Source organism: Schistocerca cancellata, chromosome 2 (genome assembly GCF_023864275.1).
Source record: "Schistocerca cancellata isolate TAMUIC-IGC-003103 chromosome 2, iqSchCanc2.1, whole genome shotgun sequence".
Taxonomy (NCBI): Eukaryota; Metazoa; Arthropoda; class Insecta; order Orthoptera; family Acrididae; genus Schistocerca; species Schistocerca cancellata.
The window spans coordinates 866,278,648-866,304,672 of NC_064627.1; the positions used below are offsets into that span (position 1 = coordinate 866,278,648).

Below are 26,025 nucleotides of genomic sequence, written 5' to 3' on the forward strand. Positions count from 1 at the left end.
AAACCAGAAAAGAATCAAAATGTCTGACGTGTAGTGTTACAGAAAGACACCAAAAATTAAGTGGACTGATAGGATAGGTAAGGAGGAGGGTCTCCACAGAATTAAATATAAATTTGTGTGTCTGCTAGTCTTATTGAAACTGTAGATGTTTTAGTGACTGGTAAACAACCATACATATTTTGTCACAAAGATTATTAATATTGATGTTTGACTTTTACTATACAACATACTTAGTAACAAATAATACAAAAGCTTACTAAAAACTAATATTAGTAAATAGGCCTATGGAGAAATACATATATACTGAAGGCCAAGTGTTCACAATGGGGCAGCTTGCTTTGCTTGAATTATGTAAGTATATTGATTAAGATAACATTATAATTCTTTGGTCTATTTTTAAACACTCTTAATAATTAACAGTAAGTAATCATGAACATATGCCTTGCACATCATGACAGTTTTCTGTGCTATTGATCAATGGAACATGTAACTAACTAACCTTATTTGAGGACATTCTATACTACAGTTTATATATTCTTTAAAAATAAATCTACATTTAATATGTATGGGCAACACTTACTTGTTGATCTACTCCCACAGCATCAAGACCAGTGTACATGATGTTTACCCATCCATCTCGTGATGAGAGGACAAACAGAGACATGAGTGCCTTTCCCAAGTCATCAAAATTGTATTTACGGTTAACCCATCGATTGTTTCTGTCCTTCAGGCAGTCTGTTTTGTTGCGAACATTCTTTATATCTGCCCCCTCACAGTAGTAAAATGTACCTTTAAATAACTGAAAATTTTGCAGTGTAAGGTCAAGCATACAGAACTGATACACAATAAAACAAAAAAATAATTGAATGGGCACAGAAAATTTTTTAATAATCATATAATTAACCTTCAAACAGGTGCACTGATTTTCATAACACAAGTGGACACACAGCTTACTTTATACACATGTAGAGAATAGTTGTCTTTACATTACTAAGGTAAACGTGTATGACCAAAATCGCAGCTTAATCTTAGTTTAATTAAACAACAAAAAATACATTTATAATATATGAGCTAAATTGCTGTTTAATTAAACAATAATAAAATAAACTTTCACTGTATCACGCTGTTGCCATTTACGAGTGTTATCTCCAGTAACAACCCACTCAAAGCATTAAACAGTGCAGTTGCATCAGATTCCAGCCAAACACTTATTCAGTCACAAATTATTTGTAGACAACTGCCTCACTGTGTGACTGAATTGCTACCTTGGAATCTGGGTAATTTTCTCTAACAGATCATAATTTTTTTTCTCATCTAGTTCACTGTTTGTTTTACATTACTGCTTCTCAATTGGACCTATGAAAACATATCACTGTGTTAGCTGAAGCAATAATGGCAGAATAAGTATAGCCTCACAACTGTAAAACTACAATGGAATGGTACAAGACAAAGTTATTTGTGCTTGGCGTCCTTTACACATAGGTGCACCCACTTGAGGGTTAATATGACTGAGAAATCTGTTTCCAAGGGTTAATATGACTGAGAAATGTGTTTCTTTTCTGTGCCCCTCAGTTCATGCCATGGACTTATAAAAGGAGGCATTTAATTTTATCCAAAATGATGATTTCGATGAAAAGAGGGCTATTACATGAGGCAATATCTTACAAAATACTATTTAAAACACATTCTTTCTATTATAGTCATTACTTTTACTTTCTTTGGTTGTTTTTATTAATATTAATATGTGGTATGACAATGTGTAAATTATCTTCTTTTCATTTGGAATTTATTTTGATGTATGAAAATTGAACTTTGCCTTTTGCTGTGTATTATGATTACAGCTGTATGCATGATACTTTATTGGTACATACAGTGTGAACATAAATTTTAATACTTTGACTGGAACTGTAACTTTCCAACACAGAACGCCTATCCTTCTGTACGTGGTCAATAAAAATAAAAAATCTGGATAAAGACAATATAAACCATCTGCATCGAAATACAATTCAGCAGGACTAGAAAAGTAAGAAATGACCTCACATTATAAGTAAATTAATATGTTGTGGTATGTGAACCTTTGTCCTTTCAGTGTTATTTAATTAATGATTGCACAATTATCTAGCATTTTTCTTAAATTATGAGAATATGATTGAAATCAAACTTGTATATTGAAGTAGATTCCAAATTAAAATGATCAGCAAATCACTTAATACCATTTGACATTGCAATTTTTGGCTTTGATTTGTCTGAAGTAACTCCTTCTTTTTAAATTATTGGATAAGGAATAAAATTATTTTTTAAAATCTCCCTGTTAATGCAGCAAAACATAGGGAACATACATCAATTTGTACAATCCAATATTCCTGAAAATGATTAGTGAATCCATTGCATAAAATAAACAGCTTTTAATTATTCTTTTCATCTATTTGCAAGTTGCATAATTCTGTCTTTTGTCTAGCTGTACTACTTAGAATATTTGTGGAAAAATTGTGGGTACTAACCTGCACTCCTAAAATACCAAAAATAATGAAGAATGTGCAGCATATAAGCACAATATTTCCAATGGGACGTAGTGAAGACAAAAGTGTTTGTACAACAAGTTTAAGTCCTGGGGCACGGTTGATAACACGCAACGGGCGAAGGGAACGCAGCAGCCGAAAAACCTGTGGAATATGTAATTCTATCATCATTCTGCGTATCTAGCAACAAAAAATGCCGCACACATATTATCTACGTAATATGAATTCAGTCATTTGTCACAGACAATGATAGTATTTGGAAACAAATATTTTCATTTTTTACCACTTTGAATGAAGAATTTATATTGGAAGTGCTGTGTAGAATTAGGGCAATTAACTCTGTAAACAGGATTCCAGATTCTGAAGTAACCAAATCATTTTTAGCCAAACTACAGTGTCTTTTTGGGAAACTTAAAAGGAACTGATCTGATGAAGGACTCTGGTTTCCTCCTACATTTCACCAGTTTTACCAGGACAAATGGTAAGTCAGCTATGTGTAGACCTTAGACAATATTTTCGCAAATTATGTATTTGACAACACTGCTAAGTTCAGTTTCAACCCAGAAATTTCAAATCATTCCTCTTTACTGGTTGATTTGGTTTAGTAAACATACAGAATATCAGGAAAACTTTTCCACAAGAAAATTCAGTCAGGAAAACATGAATTTGTTATGTAATAACAATATGAAAGTATACATAGCTACTCATCATGTAGAGGAGGCAGCGAGTGGCAGACAGCACTGCTGGATATCACTCAGCTATTGGACTAATTCCTTCATCAGACACCAGTAACAAAACTCTCACACTTTCACACAATCACAACTCACACACATATAGCCACTGCCATCTCCAGGCACTAAGGCCCAACAGCAAATGCATTTGAGATGAGCACTGATCTTTGGTGGGATGGGTAGTGGGGTACAGAGGAGTTGTGGAGCAGGGAGGGATAGCAGGATAGGAGTGGAGGAAAACAACAGTGCTGCCTGTGGGTGCATACAGGCAGGTGATGAGGGCAAGATAATGGGCTGCTAGGTGAGGTATTGGGAAGATGTACAGGGAGGGGGTGGGGGGGATGCAAGGGGGGACAAGTACAGAATGGCAAAGGACTATGCAGGTGCACTGTCAAGACAGACGGTGTGTGTAGGGCTGGAATGTTGCAGTCAGGCCTTAGTACGATGTGTGTGTGATTTGTGCTTGGTTGAATATTTGTGAGTTTTGCTGTCTATTTCTGAGGAAGGACTTAGTCCAACAGCTAATGATATCTAGCAGTCTTTTCCATTGTGCCAGTCAACCACACACAATGCTCCCTTTATGTGGCAAGGAGCTATTTATCATTTCATATTGTTATTATCATATCCTGGATTTTTCATTGTTTAAATTTTTTGTTGTAGATTAAATGAGATTCATTGACCAGTAATAATTAATCTTCACTATGTGGAAATTTTTGGTATTTTTTACAGAGTTTTCCACTACGCCACAAAGAAACATTTCCACCAGTAGACTACCATAGAAGGGCAGCTAATAAATTGAAATGGATTACTGCTGTCCTAAAAAAATCTACCTACAAATACATGGAACTATATACAGAACTGAAATGCAATAAAGTCCAGATTTATAAATTATGTCGAAAACTATGAAAAATATTTAAGAATGTTGTAAGACAGGCAAAGAAATGACAAATAATAAATTTATTAAAAATGTCAAATGAAGTTTGCAAATAAAGCCAACAGTCTCTTTAAATCCTGCTCATATACCATAAATTTCAATAATTTCTTTATAACTGTAGCAAAATATGATGACAATGTAGGATTATCTAGAAAATGATTTATTCCTTCCCAATCAAAATGTGGCTAGATGTTTTAGTAAATGTGGTGAAGTAATAGACAAATACACTTAAAAAAAAACCTCTGTAATATTGGATGAAATACTGACCAACATTCTTAAAGGACCTTCCATTACATGGTGTCCCAGGACAAAATGTCATTATTCAGGGATATGACAGAAACGATCACTCAAAGCAAAAAATTCTAGTAAACATGGTCTCTAAAATGTATGCCTTAAGAGCTGTGAGCACTGCTTCATCTTTGATACTATTAAACGAATTTCTTGTACTGCAAGCACTTTGCTTTCCACCCAAAATGCATACCTAAAGACTGCGCACTTGTTCTGTAGAAGAGATGTCTCACAGTAGCAATGATGAAGAGGTACTCATCGTTCTTAAGGTATGCACTTTAGTGCCTATGTCTACTGGAATTTTTTTCTGGGTTTGGTCCCTACTACAACCTCTCAAAATGAGGAAAGCAAAGAACTTGCATCAGAAGGGGTTCATTTAACAGTATTGAAGATGAAGAAGTGCTCACAGCTCTTAAGATATGTATTTTAAAGCCCACATTCACTCAACTTTTTTGCTTAGAATGGTAGTTCCATTCCCCTCATACTCCTGAATACTGACCTTCCTCCTGGGACATGCTGTACAATAACATGCTTATTATCCATAATTACAAATCAGTTATTTGAAAAAGTGATACTTCCCAGATGCATTGAAAAATTCTGTGGTGTAATTATGCAACTATGTATGGACCAATGCAACCTATTTTTAAGTAGTTAAAACAAATCACATGTATCTAACTGTGGATTACATCTTAAGCAGCTTGAAAGCTGTCTTTGAGCCAATAAAAAAATAAATAACTTAAAAAAGTCTTCACACAAGACATGGGACACCACCACCCATCTCTCTTGTTCTAATGTTTACTAAAATCTTTGAAAAACTTGCTGCAATACAGGTTATAAATTTCATGAAAAATTTAATGTGTACTCAGAATATCAATTTCCAAAAATGCAAAAGCACAGGTTGTATTATTAAAGATTTTGTGGAAAGAATTTGTTCACATATAGATAAGTCTTAGAGACCTGCAGGAATTTTCTGTGCCTTATTAAAGGCCTTCAACAGCACACACAGCTGTTCACTTCTGCACAAATTGGAAAAATATGGAATTGAGAGTTGTATTTCAAGACAAAACTCTACCATCTGGTGAGCAAGATGTATGAGACAGGTGAAATACCCTCAGACTTCAAGAAGAATATAATAATTCCAATCCCAAAGAAAGCAGGTGTTGACAGATGTGAAAATTACCGAACAATCAGTTTAATAAGCCACAGCTGCAAAATACTAACACGAATTCTTTACAGACGAATGGAAAAACTAGTAGAAGCCAACCTCGGGGAAGATCAGTTTGGATTCCGTAGAAATACTGGAACACGTGAGGCAATACTGACCTTACGACTTATCTTAGAAGAAAGGTTAAGGAAAGGCAAACCTACGTTTCTAGCATTTGTAGACTTAGAGAAAGCTTTTGACAATGTTGACTGGAATACTCTCTTTCAAATTCTAAAGGTGGCAGGGGTAAAATACAGGGAACGAAAGGCTATTTACAATTTGTACAGAAACCAGATGGCAGTTATAAGAGTCGAGGGACATGAAAGGGAAGCAGCAGTGGGGAAGGGAGTAAGACAGGGTTGTAGCCTCTCCCCGATGTTATTCAATCTGTATATTGAGCAAGCAGTAAAGGAAACAAAAGAAAATTTCGGAGTAGGTATTAAAATCCACGGAGAAGAAATAAAAACTTTGAGGTTTGCCGATGACATTGTAATTCTGTCAGGGACAGCAAAGGACTTGGAAGAGCAGTTGAACGGAATGGATGGTATCTTGAAGGGAGGATATAAGATGAACATCAACAAAAGCAAAACGAGGATAATGGAATGTAGTGGAATTAAGTTGGGTGATGTTGAGGGTATTAGATTAGGAAATGAGACACTTAAAGTAGTAAAGGAGTTTTGCTATTTGGGGAGCAAAATAACTGATGATGGTCGAAGTAGAGAGGATATAAAATGTAGACTGGCAATGGCAAGGAAAGCGTTTCTGAAGAAGAGAAATTTGTTAACATCGAGTATAGATTTAAGTGTCAGGAAGTCATTTGTGAAAGTATTTGTATGGAGTGTAGCCATGTATGGAAGTGAAACATGGACGGTAAATAGTTTGGACAAGAATAGAATAGAAGCTTTCGAAATGTGGTGCTACAGAAGAATGCTGAAGATTAGATGGGTAGATCACATAACTAATGAGGAAGTATTGAATAGGATTGGGGAGAAGAGAAGTTTGTGGCACAACTTGACCAGAAGAAGAGATCGGTTGGTAGGACATGTTCTGAGGCATCAAGGGATCACCAATTTAGTATTGGAGGGCAGCGTGGAGGGTAAAAATCGTAGGGGGAGACCAAGAGATGAATACACTAAGCAGATTCTGAAGGATGTAGGTTGCAGTAGGTACTGGGAGATGAAGAAGCTTGCACAGGATAGAGTAGCATGGAGAGCTGCATCAAACCAGTCTCAGGACTGAAGACCACAACAACACAACATTTCAAGATGGTTTAAGTCATACCTGACAAAAAGAAAACAAGGGGATCTCATCTCCTCAGATAATAGAAAATGTTTCTCAGAACAGAAGAGCATTGTAAATAGAGTTCCACAAGACTCTGTATTAAGGCCAGTTCCATTCATTTTTCACATAAATGACCTACCACTACATGTAAAATTTCGATTCTGTACTATTCACAATGATACATTAGTGCTGAATGAAAATAGTAAGGCAGACAAACCTCCCAGAAATACTGTAGATGACCTGAAAATAAAGGTAAATGTCGTGTGCCTAGGGCCTCCCGTCGGGTAGACCATTCGCCGGGTGCAAGTCTTTTGATTTGATGTCACTTTGGCGATTTGCACATCAATGGGGATGCAATGATGATGATTAGAACAACACAACACCCAGTCCCTGAGTGGAAATAATCTCCAACCCAGCTGGGAATTGAACTCGGGCCCTTAGGATTGTCTTCTGTCACACTGACCAATCAGCTACCGGGGGAGGACTGTAGATGACTTAGAAAAATTAGATACCTGGTTCCATCTAAACTGATTAAAATTAAATACACTGCCTGATGAAAAAGAGAAACATCCAGAAGGGGAAGACGAACCAAAATGAAACTTCGCAGGTTTGTACACTGCAACTGTATCTCAAGGCACTTCATTAAGTTTACGGTGTGGATTTTTTGTTTGAGTATGTGGTTACCTGTAGTCCTAAAAATTTAACTACATAATGAATTCTAAACTGTATGTACTGAGTCTTGTCAAAATTTAATACACTTTATTTGACTTGAACCCATAACATGACAGCCAGTGGGAAGCTCCTCATGAACCTGGACTTAAGACAGGGACAGTCACCACAGTAGCTCCTCCAAGTACTATACGTGCAGCATATTTTGTTGGTTGGCTACATGCACACAGATATTAAGTCAAGAAATACTTCCTTCACCAACTTCCAACCCCTTTACCATCTGGATTCCTACTCATCTCTGTTGAAGCCACCTACCTACACACAAACATCCTCCATATCCATGACTCATAAACAGGTTGGCAAAGGAGGGTGCCATGTGAGTGCACATGGCTATGTCACAGTTTGTTTTGGAGGCTATGCTACGAAAAAAAGAAGGTAGTCAGCTCTGGCTTTGAGACTTTTAAAGGTGATAAGAGCATCTTTCAATGAATGGCACTTGTACTGTTGGAGTACCCTTCTGCAGCATTTAATGACTGCAGAAATTTCCTGCATCCACCACAGAACTGGCCTCACAGAGTAGGATCTTGAAAAAGTAGTATCACCAGTTCTGCTGAGAGTAAGATCTTGGTTGCTGTATGTCTGAGGGTCTCTTCAATAGTCCCTTGGGGAGATGTAACAAACATTATGGAAAAACTAAAAGTGTGATTGCCAGCATTCTTAAAAACAAATTACAGGTAGTGTCCCATTGAGTATCAGGGAGGGAGGGATAAACTGACTGCATAGTGATCGCTATCAAACAGGTCATCGGAATCTTCCTTTGATGAAAAGGGTGAAAACCAGGGCTACAGACTATTGGGTCAATGGCTGAATAGGCTCCGTGTGCTGTATTAGAGTGGACGAGTTATTATTTGGTACACAAAAGTCAAGAATCAAAAACACCAACTCTAATAAATAACCAAGTTTAGTGGTCTTACAGCTCCCCCATAAATGCTTATGAGCATTAACATCACCAGTAAAAGAGAAGGTGGAGTAACTAGGAGGTCTTCCCTTAGGGGTGGAGTGTGGAAGGGGAGGGGGGGGGGGGGAGTAGGAGACAGCTGTTGCAAATAACGAATTCTATATTCGTTCATATGTATGTAGTGCCATTGCTGGTATTAAGTGGTTTTTGAACACTAGGGCTGGTCTCTATGACTATTACATATACACTGCCAGGAGTTCATTTAGGCCCAATTCTGTTCTTACAATAGGCTAGATAATTATGTAAATTGGGTGAATATGTTGTAGGAAATCAGGTTTCCAGTAGAGTTATGCAAAATGCTGAATAAATCAAGGACAAATTTTCTGTTTTGCATGGTGATGAAAACAGCCAATAAAATTCCACTGGACTAGGTTACTGTGTGCATCATGTGGCAGTGCAGAAAGGATAGAAGTGTTAATCAAGATTCAGTTTGGGTTAGCAACACTTTCTGGTAGTCATCTACCTACATGATTTTGATAGTAGTGGGGGGGGGGGGGGGGTGACCTGGGGCAGTCAGGGCTACCAGGTCTGCCTTCACCTTAGGGTTTTTCTCCTTTTCCACCTCCTTCTTCTTCTTATCCTTATGGGATTAATATCTGATGGGAGAAGTATTCAGATACGAGTCTGGTTCAGATGAGAGGTAGACAGTTCTGTGGTCTGATGTCCATGCCTCTTGCAGCTGCTGGCTCTTATTACAGTGTCGGGTCATGGTGGTTGGGCAGTAGGACCAGGAGGTAGTAACCCTCCACTAATGGATGTGAACCAGGTAGGGGTCTTTATTATACAAGTGGAGGGGGCCAGGATTTCAAGTGCAGATGTAGAAGTAAGAGTGGGGTGGGGGTGGGGATTTGGGGGTGGGAGGTGTTGACTGGATTAATTAATGTGGGCACCAGGGCCCAGTGACAAGAAGCTGTCTTCTGGACTTGAAAAAGGCACTTATACTTGTTCCTTACTTCCCGGTATGTTAAAGGATCAAAGATATTGAAGTCTTGCAGCTCACCTTCCCTTCTTACAATGTGGCAGGTTGGTGTCCAGTGACCCTCTCCACAATTGGTGCAGTAAAGCAGTTAGAGGGCATCCCCATGCAGTGACTGTCTGCAGTCACAACAAATGTGTTGATTTGCACATGTATACTACATGCGGGCAAATTTCATATATTTGAAGCACCTCATGGTGGGTGTGACATAAGATATGGCATCACATAGACTTAATATTATCCAGTAGTATGTCATACTCAAACCCCAAGATAAATATTCTGGTGTTTACTTTATTATCTTTAGACTCTTACTGGATTGGAGGATAAAATGAACACAATGTCAGTCCAAATTAGCTCATAATTCCTCATATATTCGAAGTACAACGTCCCTGTGGAAGGTCATATTATTAACCATATTTAGGACCCTTGAGGGATAACTGTGAGAAGAACTTCGCCAAGTTGCTTGCAGCTTAACAATGCCCTTGACAATGCAGAGATGGATGTTTTAATCAGTAGGGATCCATTCCACATTTTTTATCGAAGAGATCTCACTATACTTGTCTTTGATTTCTTCTACAAAAATAATGGCTCAATATTTAGGAAGGCTTCACCAACAGGCCTGATACAGACTAGGAATTGTCCTTGTTTGACAGGTTGGTTTCCATCTTAATATGTACCTAATGAGGAAAACATACTTGGATTATAACCTTCTGCGTTAAAATGACTTGATTGCTTTGATGAGACTGTTGGGGCCAGTGGAGTTCACCTTAATTCTCTTTCATTGTACTTAGTCCACCATGTTGGTACCTACTGTCACCCAGGGCTCCAACCTGTGTAAGTGATGACCACACAGTCTAGAGTTATTGTGGAGTGCCTGTGTATCAATACACACTCCTCAGCATTCACAGGGAGGAAATAGTGCAGAAACGAACAGCAAGGGGCTACCACCATACTAGTACCTGACAACCCATACCATAGACTGGGTACCATGGTTTTGGGCAACATTTCTCGCATGGCCTGCACTACTGAAAAAAATTTTGAACATAAAGTGGAGGTCACAACCAGTAACAGATGCTATTATTAAACAAAAGCCAAAAAAGGTGTATGATTTAACAAAAAAAGTAAAGCTGAGTAACAGAGAACTGAGTCAACATTGATAGATCATCTGTTGAAGAGTAACTCAAAGGAAAAAAAAATAGTTAGAGAATACAAATGTGGTACACAAAGAGAAGAAATGCCACAGTGCTTGGGCCTAAACTTGCCACACATGTACTCACAAAAGAGTTGTGATCCCCTGGGGGTACTGTATAGAAAACAATGTAGGTATTACATTAACTGAAAACTCTCAAACCACTACCAGTGTCTTAAAACAGCAGGCAACAACTTATTCCATTTTTTCTGAATAAGTCCAATGTCAGAACACATGGATGGTTTATTTATTTATTTATCCTTTGCCCATGGACTCCAGCTGAAAATCCAGCTGAGAGTATTGGGTGTGTCATACAATAGCCTATTAACTTCAACTTGATTTCATTATATATAAATGAAACAAATAATTAAATAGAAATAGTCCATAATCATACAAAGGTTTTACATGTTTCACATTATATGTACACATAAATCCAAACAACATACAGAAATGATAATTTTTAAAGGTACATTTCAGTAATGATATATTTCAACACCATCTTAGTATTCGCTCAAACTGTATATACATTTCTCTGTGAGATATAGTTTCAAATGATTTTTAAAACATTTTAGATCTGTTTCTTTTTTAATGATTTTGGGGAGTTTATTAAAAAACCTTTTGCCTGCTTCTTCTGGGGCAGTCATAGACAGTTTTAGATTTCTGTTTATCATGTAGTAATTTTCATTTCCTCTTCTACCGTGTTTGTGTACATCTTTATTTAGGAGGTGTTTATCACTTGACCTTACCACCATTATACTTTGGTATATGTACAGTGAATATACTGTCATAATATTATAGTGTACAAAAGCTTGCCTACAGGTCTGACTTGGTGGTATTTTTGCAATGCATCTCACTGCCCTTTTCTGAATTGTGAATATTCTTTTTAGGTAGCCAGCTTGTGCATTTCCCCATATATGAACTGAATAAGACAAATGTGGGAAGACAAGTCCATAATACACTGATCTGAGGACTTTATCATCCACAGTATTAGCTGTTTTATGCATGATGAAGATCTGTTTGTTTATCTTTTTACACAGTGCATCTATGTGCTCACCCCATGCCAAATGTTTGTCTATTATAGTTCCTAGAAAATTTGTGCTGGTTACTTCTTTAGTAGTCTTTCCATTTATATTAACATTTATATTGTAATTTTCACTATGCTTGGTCTCAAATACTACATTCATTGATTTAGACTGATTCATAAACAGGTTGTTTTGTGTTAAATATTTATTTGCATTTTCAATAGTCAGGAGTGCTTCCTTCTCAAGCTCCTCCTTTGTGTCAGCTGTGCAAATGATTGTTGTGTCATCAGCATACATTATAAGTTTCTGATTTATATAGCTAGGGAAGTCATTTACGTAGAGTATAAATAGTATTGGCCCAAGCACAGACCCTTGCGGCACACCATGTTTAACTGTTTGTAATTCTGATCTGTAGTTTGTTATATTTCGGCCACTAGTGTGTCTGATCTCTGTGCATTGTTTCCTATTTGTAATGTATGATTTAAGTATGTCATAGCATTTTCCTCTAATTCCATACTGATATAATTTCATCATTAATTTTGAGTGGTTCACACAATCAAATGCCTTAGATAGGTCCATACAAATACCACAAGTCTTTTGTTGCCTGTCAAGTAAATTAAGAATGTGGTCAATTATATCTGTTGATGCTGTTTTTGTTGACTTCCCTTCTCTGAAACCGTGTTGTGATGAATACAGTATACTGTACTTTGTTATAAAACTTACAATTCTATTCTTTATTATCATTTCATAGATTTTAGCAAATGTTGAGATCAATGATATTGGCCTGTAATTTCCTAATTCATCCCTGATCCCTTTCTTAAATATTGGCTTCACTTTACTTACTTTCAGTGAATCTGGAAATATACCTTCTTCTATCGCAGCATTCAGCATGTGTGTCAATGGTTTTAATATACATTCCCTGCATTCCTTTATGAGTTGTGATGTGACACCATCCAAGCCAGATGAATGTTTAATTTTAAGTTGTTTTATTAGGTTTGACACTTCTGCATCTGCTGTAGGTATGAAAACCATAGTATGATTTGTATGTGGAGGGTTTAACAATTTACTTACTGCATTTGTTTTATTTTGACTTATTAATTCGTCTGCTACAGTAATATAATATCTGTTAAAAGTATTGGCTACTTCGAGAGGGCTTGTGTTGCTTTTCCCACTCATCAGTGGGCAGATGTCCTTTGCCCGATTTGTTACTTTTTCTCGCTCTTCATTAATGAACGACCATAAACTTTTTGAGTAGTTCTTTCCCTTATCTATAGACATCCTGCTGAATGATGCTTTAGTTTCTCTGATAAAACTACAGTACTCTTTCTTTTTTATTTTGTACAGTGTGTTGTAGGCCTCAGTATTTTTTTGTTTGGAGAGGTCATAATACACTCTCAGATTATTTCTGGCATGGATTACTTCTCCAGTCACCCAGCTTTTCTTTTTTTATTGCTGTTTGACAAGCCTTTTACTAACAGGACATGCAACATCATAATAATAATTGAATAAAGAATAAAACTGGTTCCATTTGGTGTTTGCATCTTTAGCTGCATATATTGTTTCCAAGTTTTCTGGCTCTAACATCATCTTTAGCAGATTTATGTTATGTGGGTAGTTCTGTCTTCTCATCTCCCATATCTTCTGCACTGAATCACTAGTTTTTATATTTATGTCTATCATGATTGCAAAATGGTCTGCTAATGTGGAGTTTATTACCTGTGTGTCACAATAGCATGTAGGAATATTTGTTATTACATGATCAATAATAGTTTCACTATGCTTTGTTACTCTGGTTGGTTTATCTATTTTTATTTTTAGATTGTATACGCACAATAAGTCCAGTAGGGTCTTAGTATTGTCTGTATTTTTACTTGTTTCTATGTTCAGATCTCCTATAATGATCAAATAAGCATATGTTTTTGAGAGGTGTTGGATTATATCTTCTAGCTGTTCAAAGAAGGTTTTAATTATACCATTTGGTGATCAATACAAACCTAATACACAACATAAATTCCCAGCAATTTTAGTTTCCAGTGCTGTAGCTTCAAAGCTCAATTCTATAGTATATTTTATTATATTTATGGCTTTAGTTGATTTATAGTTAGAAAAAATGGCAACCCTACCACCTTTATAGGAAGTTCTGCAAAAACTGGCTACTTTCACATAATTCTTCAAGTTGTACATTCCTATGTGATTTTCTTTTAGCCCATGTTCTGTAACTACTAGAATGTTTGGCCTATACTCCTGTAATATTACCTCTAGTTCCTCTGTTTTATTGTTTATGTATTGAACATTTTGGTGAAGTATTCTAACAGTTGGCTTTAAATGTAATAGTTCCCCTTCCTGTGATATACTAAGCACTTCACTTACTCCCTTTGCTTCTGGTACTATGCTGTGATTTTTTTCAGTTTGTGTCATCAAACCTGGATCATATCTTTGTCCAGTGTTTATATTCCTCTCACTATTGTCACACTGGTATTTAAGATGGACAGTTTTACTTACATCTTTTGGTGTAGTTGAAGAGAAGATAAAAAAATAATCTGTGGTGTCATTACATGCATGGTGTCTATGTACAAGAAAGGAGACCCAGAAGTAATCTCTAACAAGATTTTAGGGTTTGTTGCAGGCCTTATCAACATTTTGGTTTTACCTATCTGTGATTACTTTAGCATTTAGTAATTTTTTAAATAGTTCTATGGGATATAATGTTAATGCAGCTCAACAGACATGCTGTAATGGCAGGAAATGCTCACGTGTCATGTGAGCAGTAAGAGCCCAGGAGCCCTCTAGGACACTACTGTTCAATGCAGAACATGAGTTATCACAGTGGAATGCTCTGAGTTACTTCTGTGCTAGGCCAATGGAGTAAACAATGTAACTGATGAAATGAAGTTCCAGTTAGGGCCCATGTAAGCCTATATGTGGCAAACTTCAAACAGGATCTGAATCTACAACTACATGCTACAAGCCACATTACAATATGTGCAGGGGAGACTTAATATAGCTCTGTCTTTTCCCACTTTTCATGCACCACACATACATATATAAAATACACTTACATACATATATAAAATACAGGGTGTAAATTGTAACCTACAACTTGTACAGCAGCCAGACTGTAGTTGTAAGAGCTGAAGAACATGAAAAGGAAGCAGAAGTTGAGAAGGGAGTGAGACAGGATAGTCCGCAGTGTTATACCTTCAAGGGAGATTTTTGGTGTCCAAAATAGTGAGCAAAGAGCACGTTCCATAGCTCTACAACTGACTAGCGACTGCAATTTTACAATATGAACTGAAGCAAATATTTGCCATCATGTGCCAAGAAGAATTAGTTTCCACATGACTATACGCAAGTTGTTAAAGTATTACAACATAGTAGTCGATATAGGTAACAGTTAGGACTGTAATCTCAGTTATACACCTACAGCTTATGATGGCATCAGGCACATTACTGAGAATGCTCCTCAGATCTCTGTGAAGAATGTATCACACATTGAGAGGTATGATAGTCCTGAATGAAGTGTTCTGTGAACCATGTTAATCCAGAACTTAGAAAATTACTCATGGGCACTATCCCTCAAAAATAGAACAGGCCTCGGAAAGGATAGATTTAATTGACGACAAACTGGCTACAAACAAGGACTAAGATTTGGAACATTAAATATACAAACATTGACTGGAGAGGTGGAGGAGATGGTAGACATGATGGAAAGAAGGAAGTTAGATCTATTGGGGTTAGCTGAAACGGAAAGCAGAAGAAAGGAGAGAACTGAGGAAAGGCTACCACCTGTACTGGAGTGGAAATGAGGAGCGAGGGAGAAATAGAGTCGGAATAGTAGTAAGAGATGGATTAAAAGAGGAAGTGCAGAGAATAAGTGATAGGATGATGAAGACCAAAATATCACTCAAGGTGATGACCATAGAGGTAATACAAGTGTATGCGCTGCAGGTGGTTGCACTTCTGAGAAGAAGCAAGAGTTTGAAGAGGACATGTAGAAGCAGATGGGAAGGAAGAATATGATAATAATGGGGGATTTAAACTTACACATTGGAAGAGATAGACAAGGCTGCGAAAGTGTGCTTGGACCAGAGGATTGGAGCTGCCAATATGAGAAAGGTGAAAGACTGTCAAAGGAATGGCTTGCTGGGTGGGAACTCTTGGTTCAGGAAAAGGGAGAGCCACAAGATTACCTGATACAGTCAAGACTTAAAGAGAAATAGTGAGATGAATAGGAACATCACTGACATTAAGGTATTACCATCAGGGGCCTTGGATAGCGAGCACTGTTTGCTGGTAATGAACCTGATAGGGACAAAGGATAATAAAGGGACAGAAAACCAGGAAAGATGTATAAGGGTATGGAAGTTGAAGGAGGAAGAAAGCAGGCTACAGTACCCACAAGTAGCAAAGGAAAGCATCCCAAAGGATGAACTAAAAATGGTAGAAGAGGAATGGGGTAGATTCAAGGGAACATTAGTAGTGGAAGCAAAATGTGGGAGGATAAGCAACAAAACGAGATGGAAAGAAACACCCTGGTGGAATGGTAAAACAAAGGATATAGTACAAAAGAAGAATAGAGCCTTTAGGGTATGGTTCCAGAAGAGAACAGTAGAGACAAGGGAAGAGTAACAGGCAAGAAAGAAAGAAGCAAAAAGAGTGGAGGCGGAGGAAAGAAGAAAGTGGATGGAACAGTGGACCAGAATGATGGAGGAGGATAGTGAAGGTTAAAAAAAGGTGTTATATGAGATGATTAAAAGTAAGAGGAGGAACAGTATGACAGATTATGCTCAAATGGTGAACAAAAGTGGACAAGATGTAGAGAATAAGGAGGAACTCAAGAATATGTAGAAGGAGTACTTTGAAGAACTCCTGAACCTGAATGGGGGCCTGGCTGAGGAGAAACAAGCCAAGGAGAAAAGAGAGGTGGCACAGCAAATAGAAAAAGACCTTGCATGGGGAGAAGTGGAAGAGGCAATGGGCAAGATGAAGGGAGGGAAGTCACCAGGTCTGGATGAGCTAAGTGTAGAGATGGTGACAGCAGCAGGAGAGGTGGGGAGTCATTGTGCAAAGATTTTTGAGAAAATTTTGGAAGCACCAATTCGGGCAAAATTTGAAGTAAGAATGAGGGAAGAGCAACATGGCTTCAGAACAGGAAGGTCCTCGGTGGATCTAATTTTTGCTGTAAGACAACTGCAGGAACAGCACTATGAATATGGAATAAATCTACTAATGACCTTCCTGGACAATGAAAAAGTGTACGATAATGTACGTAAAAGCAAAGTGTGGAAAGCCCTGGAGAACAGAGGAGTAGCAAAACTGATTATTTGGAGGATAAGGGAAATATACCATGGAGGTGTGAGCTCTGTGAAAGTGGGAGGAGAGAGATCAGCTTGGATTGAACACAGAAGAATGGCTTGAGGGAGGGAAGTGCACTTTCACCATTACTCTTCATTGTAGTGACGGGTGATATAATGAGTACAGTAGCACAAGTAATTGGTGAAAGGAAGATGAAAGCTATGGTGTTTGCAGATGATCTGGTGATTTGGGGGAAATAAGGAGGAAGAAGTACAAGAGCAGTTAGACGTATGGGAATGAACAGTACAAGAATATGGGATGGAATTTAGTATAAGTAAGAGTGAGATGGTTATTACAACAAGAAAGAAGGAGAGAGGAACAACTCGAATAACAATTGGTGAGGAACAATTGAGGAGAGTGGAAAGTTTCAAGTACCTAAAAGCCTGATACAGGAAGATGGAAAAAACGACAGAGAAATAAACGAGTGGGGGAGAAAAGTAGAAGCATTTTGGAAGAGTGTCAGAAGCCTGATATGGAGCAAGGATGTACCCAAATCAGTAAAAAGATTATATACTAGTCATACTATGTTCCAATCCTGACATATGCATCAGAAACCTGGGTTATGAAAGGAAGAGAGAAAAGCAAAGTACAATCTAGTGAGATGAAATTCTTGAGAAACAGCATTGGAATGACAAAGACAGACAGGTTAAGAAATGAGAGGTTCAGAGAGTTAATGAAGGTGGAACCATTACAGGAGGAGATAGAGAAATCAAAGCTGAGACGGTATGGACATGTTAAGAGAATGGAGGAGAAGAGGATAACCAGGAGGATACACAAGATGAAACTGGAAGGAAAGAGACCAAGAGGAAGACTGAGAGACAGATGGCTGAAAGGAGTAGAGGAATGCGTCCAGAAGAAAGGAGAAGACTGGAACAAGCTGAAGACGGAGAGATGGTGGCAAGACAGAAGATGATGGAGAGGCATATGTTCCATACAGACCCTGCCAGAGGCTGGAAACTGTCCAAGATGATGATGATGATGATGATGATGATGATTATGATGACTATCCCTCAGACCTAGTCTGCAAACAGATCTGCTATGTCATTTCCCCTAACACACCCTATTCTCCCCCATCCCAGTAATCAGTCACAAAGGAGGGTCCCCTTCATCACCCAGTACCACTCTTGACTAGAACAACATCCTTGGCCAGGGCTTTGATTACCTATAATCATGCCCTGAAATACGGACATCCTACCTGAGATCCTCCCCACCCATCCTAAAGTGGCGTGTGTCGCCCAACCAACCTCTACAATATACTAGGACATCCCTGTGCACTCCCAATCCCAATACCTTGCCACAAGGGTCATAGACCTGTTGAAGACCCAGAATCAAGACCTGCTGAATTCACCCATCCAGCACTTCTTATTCCAGTCCTGTCACAGGTTTATTCTACCCCATCAGGTGCCGGGCCACCTGCGAATGTAACCATGTCATTTACCAACTCTGCTGCCATCGTTGCACAGCTTTTTATATTGGTATTATTACAAACCAACTGTCTACCAGGATGAAAAAATGGTTCAAATGGCTCTGAGCACTATGGGACTCAACATCTGAGGTCATCAGTCCCCTAGAACTTAGAACTACTTAAACCTAACTAACCTAAGGACATTACACACATCCATGCCCGAGGCAGGATTCGAACCTGCGACCGTAGCGGCCGCGCAGTTCCAGACTGAAGTGCCTAGAACCGCTCGGCCACACTGGCCGGACCACCAGGATGAATGGCCACTGTCAAACTGCAGCCAAGAGCAAAGTAGACCATCCTGTGGCAACACATGCATCTGAACATAACATGATTGATTTCAATGGTTGCTTCACTACCTGAGCTATGTGGATCCTCCCCTCCATCATCAGCTTTTCTGAAATGCACAATTAGGAGTTATCCTTGCAATACATCCTCCACACCCATAATCATCCTGGCCTCAACCTATGGTAATGTACTGCCCCCACACCCTCTACCCAACAGTTTTCACCCCCTCTGTCGTGTCGTCATCTCTGTCTGCCACATTTTAACAGACTGCATTTTACACTGTGATGCAAGGGCAGAAGCACAAGTTGATGGGGATCTGCCCTGTGTTTTAGCTAATGATGAGATGTGTGTGTCTAGGGTTTTAATGTTTTATGATGTGTCTGGACTCTGGCCTAAACTTTTAGGCTGGAGGTTTTAGTGTATTGCAAAGTGGCTGGCTCCTCCCTTTTTTCCTTGTGGTCAGCCAGCCACTTCCATCTGCTGTATTATTTTAGCTCCCTCTACCACTTTCTTCCTGTGTTGTCCATGTTTTACTGCTGTCGGCATGCTTCGTCCCACGCTTCGGTGTGGGTAGGCACATATTTTTCCAAGCTTTTTACCTGTGTTTTATGTTCTCTTTTATCTTACTGTTCTGAGTCTTTTCTTGACACCCATCTCAATCTGTTACTGAGTGGGTGCTGAAGACCTTGCTGTCATGTGCCCATACAACCCTCTCCATCCACATCCACATCCTTCCCATTCCTGTCTCCCACCCTCTCTGTTTGCCACCCTCTGCCAATGCACCCATCCATCTTTCCCCACTCCCCTCCTTTTTTTCTCACTTCCCTGCCCCACAACCTCCTGCATCTGTTGGCATTTTAGTCCCTACACACTCTGCCAGACAGTGTTCACCTCTCCTCCGCCCCCACCTCTATACGCTACTGTTATGTCTCCTTCCCTGCCCCTCCAGATTGCTGCTTGCATCCCACGTGATGGTTGCATTCCAGCCCGAGCTGCTGGAGTTGGCAGTCATGTGTCCACTAGGTGTGCTTGCTTGTGCGTATGAATGTTGTGTGTGTGTTTCTCTTTTGCTGGTGAAAGCTGTGACCGAGAGCGTTATGTAAGTGTCTTTTAATTGTGCCTGTTTGCAACTTAACATGTCTTCTTTACAGTAAGCAGCAATCTATCTTTTCCTCCATTGTTGATATTCATGGTAGAGGGATATTCACACATAGGTGTGACTGATACATCACACCTCAGCAGGACACATCACATAGAGCATGCTTTGCATTTGAATACTGCTGGTACAAAGCTATTTGCATGGCTTATTGCTAGAAGCAGACAGTCTGACCATAGCAGTGTCCACCCTATTTCACTGTTTCATATGCCTTTTTAGAGCAAATTCACCCAATAGACAGGGCTGCAAAATAAGTATAGCTACAGTTGAAACAATTACTAGAAAATAAAATACTATAGCTCAGTCAAATCCATGGATATAGCGTATTACAACATTTGCAGTCACCACCCATGTAATCGATACATACAGTACTTAGCTGTAGCAATTTTATAACTAAGTGTTCTCTAAGTGCATTTTTTTAATTGTAGAGTGACCTAGATATCTTTCTTTCACCTAAGAAGTGAAGAAAATGAGACCACTAGTTTCTAAAAGTGTCTTGAAAATATGAGATGTTACTCATATGAATATAATAGAGGGAAACATTCCACGTGGGAAAAATATATCTAAAAACAAAGATGATGTGACTTACCAAACGAAAGTGCTGGCAGGTCGATAGACACACAAACATACACACAAAATTCTAGCTTTCGCAACCAACGGTTGCTTCGTCAGGAAAGAGGGAAGGAGAGGGAAAGACGAAAGGATGTGGGTTTTAAGGGAGAGGGTAAGGAGTCATTCCAGTCCCGGGAGCGGAAAGACTTACCTTAGGGGGAAAAAAGGACGGGTATACACTCGCGCACACACACACATATCCATCCACACATATAAAGACACAAGCAGACATATCAGATGTTACTCACACGGAGAATGCCAAAGATGCGAGGGCTGGATTCAGAGACGAGTGACATCAATAGATCTATGATCGATATTATAACAAGTGAACCATCCATAATGTTCCAACCAGACGTGAAGTATGCATCTCGGCCATAAATCATACCTGTAGCAATAACCTGCAAGAAAAGATTGACACTATTATTTAATACCCTCTGTATGGAAAATATGGTTTTGTAAAATTTAAAATAATGTCTAGAAATTTATATCAATATTTGAAAGTATCTTTCTAAACAACACTTCAAAAAGTTTATTAAAATGATTAGAACACCAGCGATAACTAAAGTAGATTGTAAACGGCAAAGGAAAATATATATAATTGCCAGTGCAAATACAGATCTTTTAATGTAATCAATAGTTGTACCACACTGAAACAGAAACAATATACTCAACAGAACAGTTTGGTTCTCGCCACATTTAAGGCCAGGAAAATAATTCCAAAAGACAAAAGGGAGTGAACCTATAGAAAATAAGCCAACACACTTGTCTTTTGGTTCCCTTGTTGAGGAATACTTCTAAGTGCAAGTCAGCGGAACTGAGCTTCTCAATTAGTTTATCTATATGTTGACTCCACTGTAAGTTTTCATTCAATTGGACCCATAGAAGTTAACAGTGTGTTTCATTTAGTATATGATCATGTATGTCCTCTTTTGGTGCAAATAGGTCATTACTGTTAAGCCTCAAATTTTCGAGGTGTACTGGATGCTCAGTGATGTTTCAGGAATACAGCTGGTCGTTATTTTCTACCCAGCATGATACTTCCTCTGAGAACCACCCAGACATCTATAGGTGAGCTGTTCAAGTCTGACACTGCTCACCCACACTGTACAATTTATTAGTGCGCTGTATGTGTTTGCAATTGTGTTAAGATTGTAATTGCAAGACTGAATGGTGCTCCCTCATTGAGGGTATTGCCTGCAAGCAGTGTGGCTGGCCCTGGAGTTATGATCATTCTAAAAATGCATACAATACACTAATAAATTGTGTAACATGGGTAACCGATGTCAGTCTTTGATGGCTCACCTGAAGATGTTTGGCAGGTGCCGAGATGGAATATCACGCTTGGTAGACAATAACAACCAGCTGCTCTCCTGATCATCATGAAGTATTCAATGCACCTCAAAAATCTCAAGCTTCACAACAATGACCTCAATTGAGTAGGTCATTATTGCTTGTTTGAAATTATATTATAGGAGACTTTGTGAGCATAAGTTTCAAAATGTGACCTGCAACGAAATCATCTGAATTGTATTTCATAAGGTTGAGTTTGGACCATTGAAATGAAATGTCGTGTAGCTAGGGCCTCCTGTCGGGTGAACTGGTGTCATAAAACCTTCGTATTCTCTCCTGAGGCAAGGTGACTGACAATTGTTGTAAGCGGTTGTTGATACCTTGGATATTGGCACTGGGGCAGAGATCATACCTGAGCTGGTACCACACATGTTCTATCACAGGAAGATCTGGGGATCTTTATGCCATGGAAGTACCTCAGTAACATGCATACAGTTCATAGAGACAAGCACAACATGTGTAGCAGCATTGACCACTCGAAAATGGCAAAAAAATACTGTCGCATGATACCGTACATGAGGATTCAGGAAGTATGTGAAATACTGTTGTGCCATCGGAGTTCCCTCAGTCACTACCAGCCTTTACCTGAAATCATACTCAATGGCTCCTCACGTCAGGATGCCAAGAGTACACTGCTGTGTATCTCCCAGGTCACTGCCACACTTGCCAACGGTGGTCGTCCATGGTAATGCAGAACTGTAATGCATAACTGAATGTAATGCAACCCCACTCATCAGCAGTCCATACTTCCCAGTCACAGTACCTCTATGAACACAGTCACTTGTGTTGTGGTGTTAATGGCAGTCAACACATGAGATGGCAATTCTCTTGTCCGGCTGTTGCTGGTCTCTGATCGGTTGTGCAGGATGACACAAAATGTTGCAGGAAGTCCATTACTTGTTCTTGGATTGTAGGTGGATGCCTGAATGGGTTAGGATGTGACTGGTGCACAACATGGCAATCTTTCCCATGTGGTTTTCAGACGAGATCAACCGGAAACTTAACAGCGAGTATACCTGTCCCTCGTGATCCCAAGTAGTCCAATATTGGGCTGCTCCCACAAATTTAGATATTGTATGATTCGACCTGCTAGCCTAGTGGAGACCCACAATGAAGCTCCCTTCAGCCTTTGCCAAATTCTGATAATGCTGTCTCACACAAAAATGCTACTGTCCTTAAGAGTAATCACTCAACATTTGACACCAAACACAAACAACATTAATGGACCCTGGAAGCCACTCTACCTGTCACGCAGAATTGAAACTCTAATCATTTAAATATTTGCTGATGGTGCTTTACTTTTTTGTCAGGCAGAGTATACCACTGGGACAAATTTTCTTCTTCAGATCTTCCATGACTTCAGTTGCGAGATCTTATATGGCTTTCTCTAATGAGAATCCTTTACAAAAATGAACCATGGTGCCAGCTCACAAGATTAGTTCAGGAAAATGATTAACTATTCTATAATAGGCCACTTCCCCACATACTTTTCAAAGGAATGGAAGAAGTGAAACAAACTGTAATTTTAGGGATTTGCCTATCTCTAGTTTAATAGATTAGATTAGGTGAGATTAATTATTCATCCCACAGACCCATAAAAGAGGGAATCCTCCTTGGTGTGGAACATGTCAGATAAACATATTACAAAAATGTAATTAGAAAAACTTGAGTTTCATTAATTTTAAAGATCCTCAGTCAATAAACAGTAAAATTATGTACGTGAATTAAATTTAAACTTCTAATATTTACAGGTTTAATACTTACATCTGCTTTCATTAAATCCAACATTTAGACATTTGCTAGTTTCTTGGCTATTACAACCAAGTATTGTCAAAAATTAAAGTAAATTATTCATTTCAGCGATCCTCAGTTAAGAACAGTCAGAGTATGTACAAGATTTAACATTAAACTTCCACTATTTTCAGACTTATGGATGGAATATAGAAGGAGTTGGCCACCAGAAATTTTTTAAAATTATGTTTAAATTGGAAAATATGTGTTGCTGAATACTGGACTCCTTTCTGGGCAAGAGTAAGTGATTTTAAATCTTTATGTATATTGTTCTTATTCCTAGTATTGATACTGTGTACTAAGCAGTCAGTTGGAAAAAGAGATTATTATTTAAAACACACTTCATTAAGGAATAAATATACTGAGAAACTGTGGTTAATATGACCAATTCTTTGAATAGGTTTTGACATGATTTTCTTGGATTTACACTACTCATTACTCTTATTATATGCTTCTGTACTCTAAAAATTTTTTCTCTGTTTGTGGGGTTACCCCAAAATATGATTCCATATGACATAATGGAGTGAAAATAAGCAAAATATGCAAGTTTTTTTAATATTTATATCTCATATGTCTGACAGCATTCACATTGCAAGCACAGACTTGTTTAGGCGCTTTAGCAGTTCGTTAGTATGTTGCTCCCAACTGAATTTATTATCAAGTTGTAATCCCAAGAATTTTACACTCTCAACTTCTCGTATTTCCATGTCATCATATATTATACCCACACCAGAAAGAAATCTTTTGGAAGCTCTGAACTGCATATAGTGGGTCTTTTCAAAGTTTAATGACAGTGAATTGGCTATGGACCACTTATTAATGTCAGTAAAAATTTGATTAGCTGCCCTTTCTAAATTTATATTTGATTTACTATTTATTGCAATGTTAGTATCATCTGCAAATAAGACAAACTTGGCATCTGGTAATGTAAGAGATGACAGGTCATTAATATACACAAGAAACAGTAGTGGACCTAGTATGGAACCTTGGGGAACACCACTTGTAATTTCTTCCCAGTCAGATGATGTCTGCTTGCCTACTGCTGAAGTGTTACATAATGACACCCTTTGTTTTCTATTAGAAAGACATGACTGAAACCACTTTGCAGCACTACCAGTGATGCCATAATACTTTAATTTACTTAAAAGAATGCTGTGTTTCACACAGTCAAACGCCTTTGACAGGTCACAGAATAAGTCAGTTGCCTCTAATTTGTTGTCCAAGGAATTAAAGACATTTTTACTATAAGTGGAAATAGCTTTCTCAATATCAGATCCCTTGTTGCTGTTGTTGTGGTCTTCAGTCCTGAGACTGGTTTGATGCAGCTCTCCATGCTACTCTATCCTGTGCAAGCTTCTTCATCTCCCAGTACCTACTGCAACCTACATCCTTCTGAATCTGCTTGGTGTATTCATCTCTTGGTCTCCCTCTCCGCTTTTTACCCTCCACTCTGTCCTCCAATACTAAATTGGTGATCCCTTGATGCCTCAGAACATGTCCTACCAACCAATCCCTTCTTCTAGTCAAGTTGTGCCATAAACTTCACTTCTCCCCAATCCTATTCAACACCTCCTCATTAGTTATGTGATCTACCCATCTAATCTTCAGCACTCTTCTGTAGCACCACATTTCGAAAGCTTCTATTCTCTTCTTTTCTAAACTATTTATCGTCCATGTTTCACTTCCATACATGGCTACACTCCATACAAATACTTTCAGAAATGACTTACTGACACTTAAATCTATACTCGATGTTAACAAATTTCTCTTCTTCAGAAACGGTTTCCTTCCCAATGCCAGTCTACATTTTATATCCTCTCTACTTCGACCATTATCAATTATTTGTCTCCCCAAACAGCAAAACTTCTTTACAACTTTAAGTGCCTCATTTCCTAATCTAATACCCTCAACATCACCTGACTTAATTCGACTACATTCCATTATCCTCATTTTCCTTTTGTTGATTTTCATCTTATCTCCTCCCTTCAAGGCACTATTCATTCCGTTCAACTGCTCTTCCAAGTCCTTTGCTGTCTCTGACAGAATTACCATGTCATTGGCAAACCTCAAAGTTTTTATTTCTTCTCCATGGATTTTAATACCTACTCCGAATTTTTCTTTTGTTTCCTTTACTGCTTGCTCAATATACAGATTGAATAACATCGGGGAGAGGCTACAAC

General features: G+C 38.4%; 1 protein-coding gene across 1 annotated transcript in view; it reads right to left on the minus strand.

The window, feature by feature from the left end:
- LOC126159435 (voltage-dependent T-type calcium channel subunit alpha-1G-like) overlaps positions 1 to 26,025 on the minus strand; it is a 633,155-nt gene that overhangs the window by 75,587 nt on the left and 531,543 nt on the right. Inside the window, exons 25-27 of the mRNA XM_049916549.1 lie at positions 20,953 to 21,102; positions 2,502 to 2,663; positions 581 to 799 (exon numbers count right to left, since the gene is read on the minus strand). Of these exons, the coding sequence (XP_049772506.1) occupies positions 581 to 799; positions 2,502 to 2,663; positions 20,953 to 21,102 (531 nt within the window). The remainder of the gene's footprint in view (positions 1 to 580; positions 800 to 2,501; positions 2,664 to 20,952; positions 21,103 to 26,025) is intronic.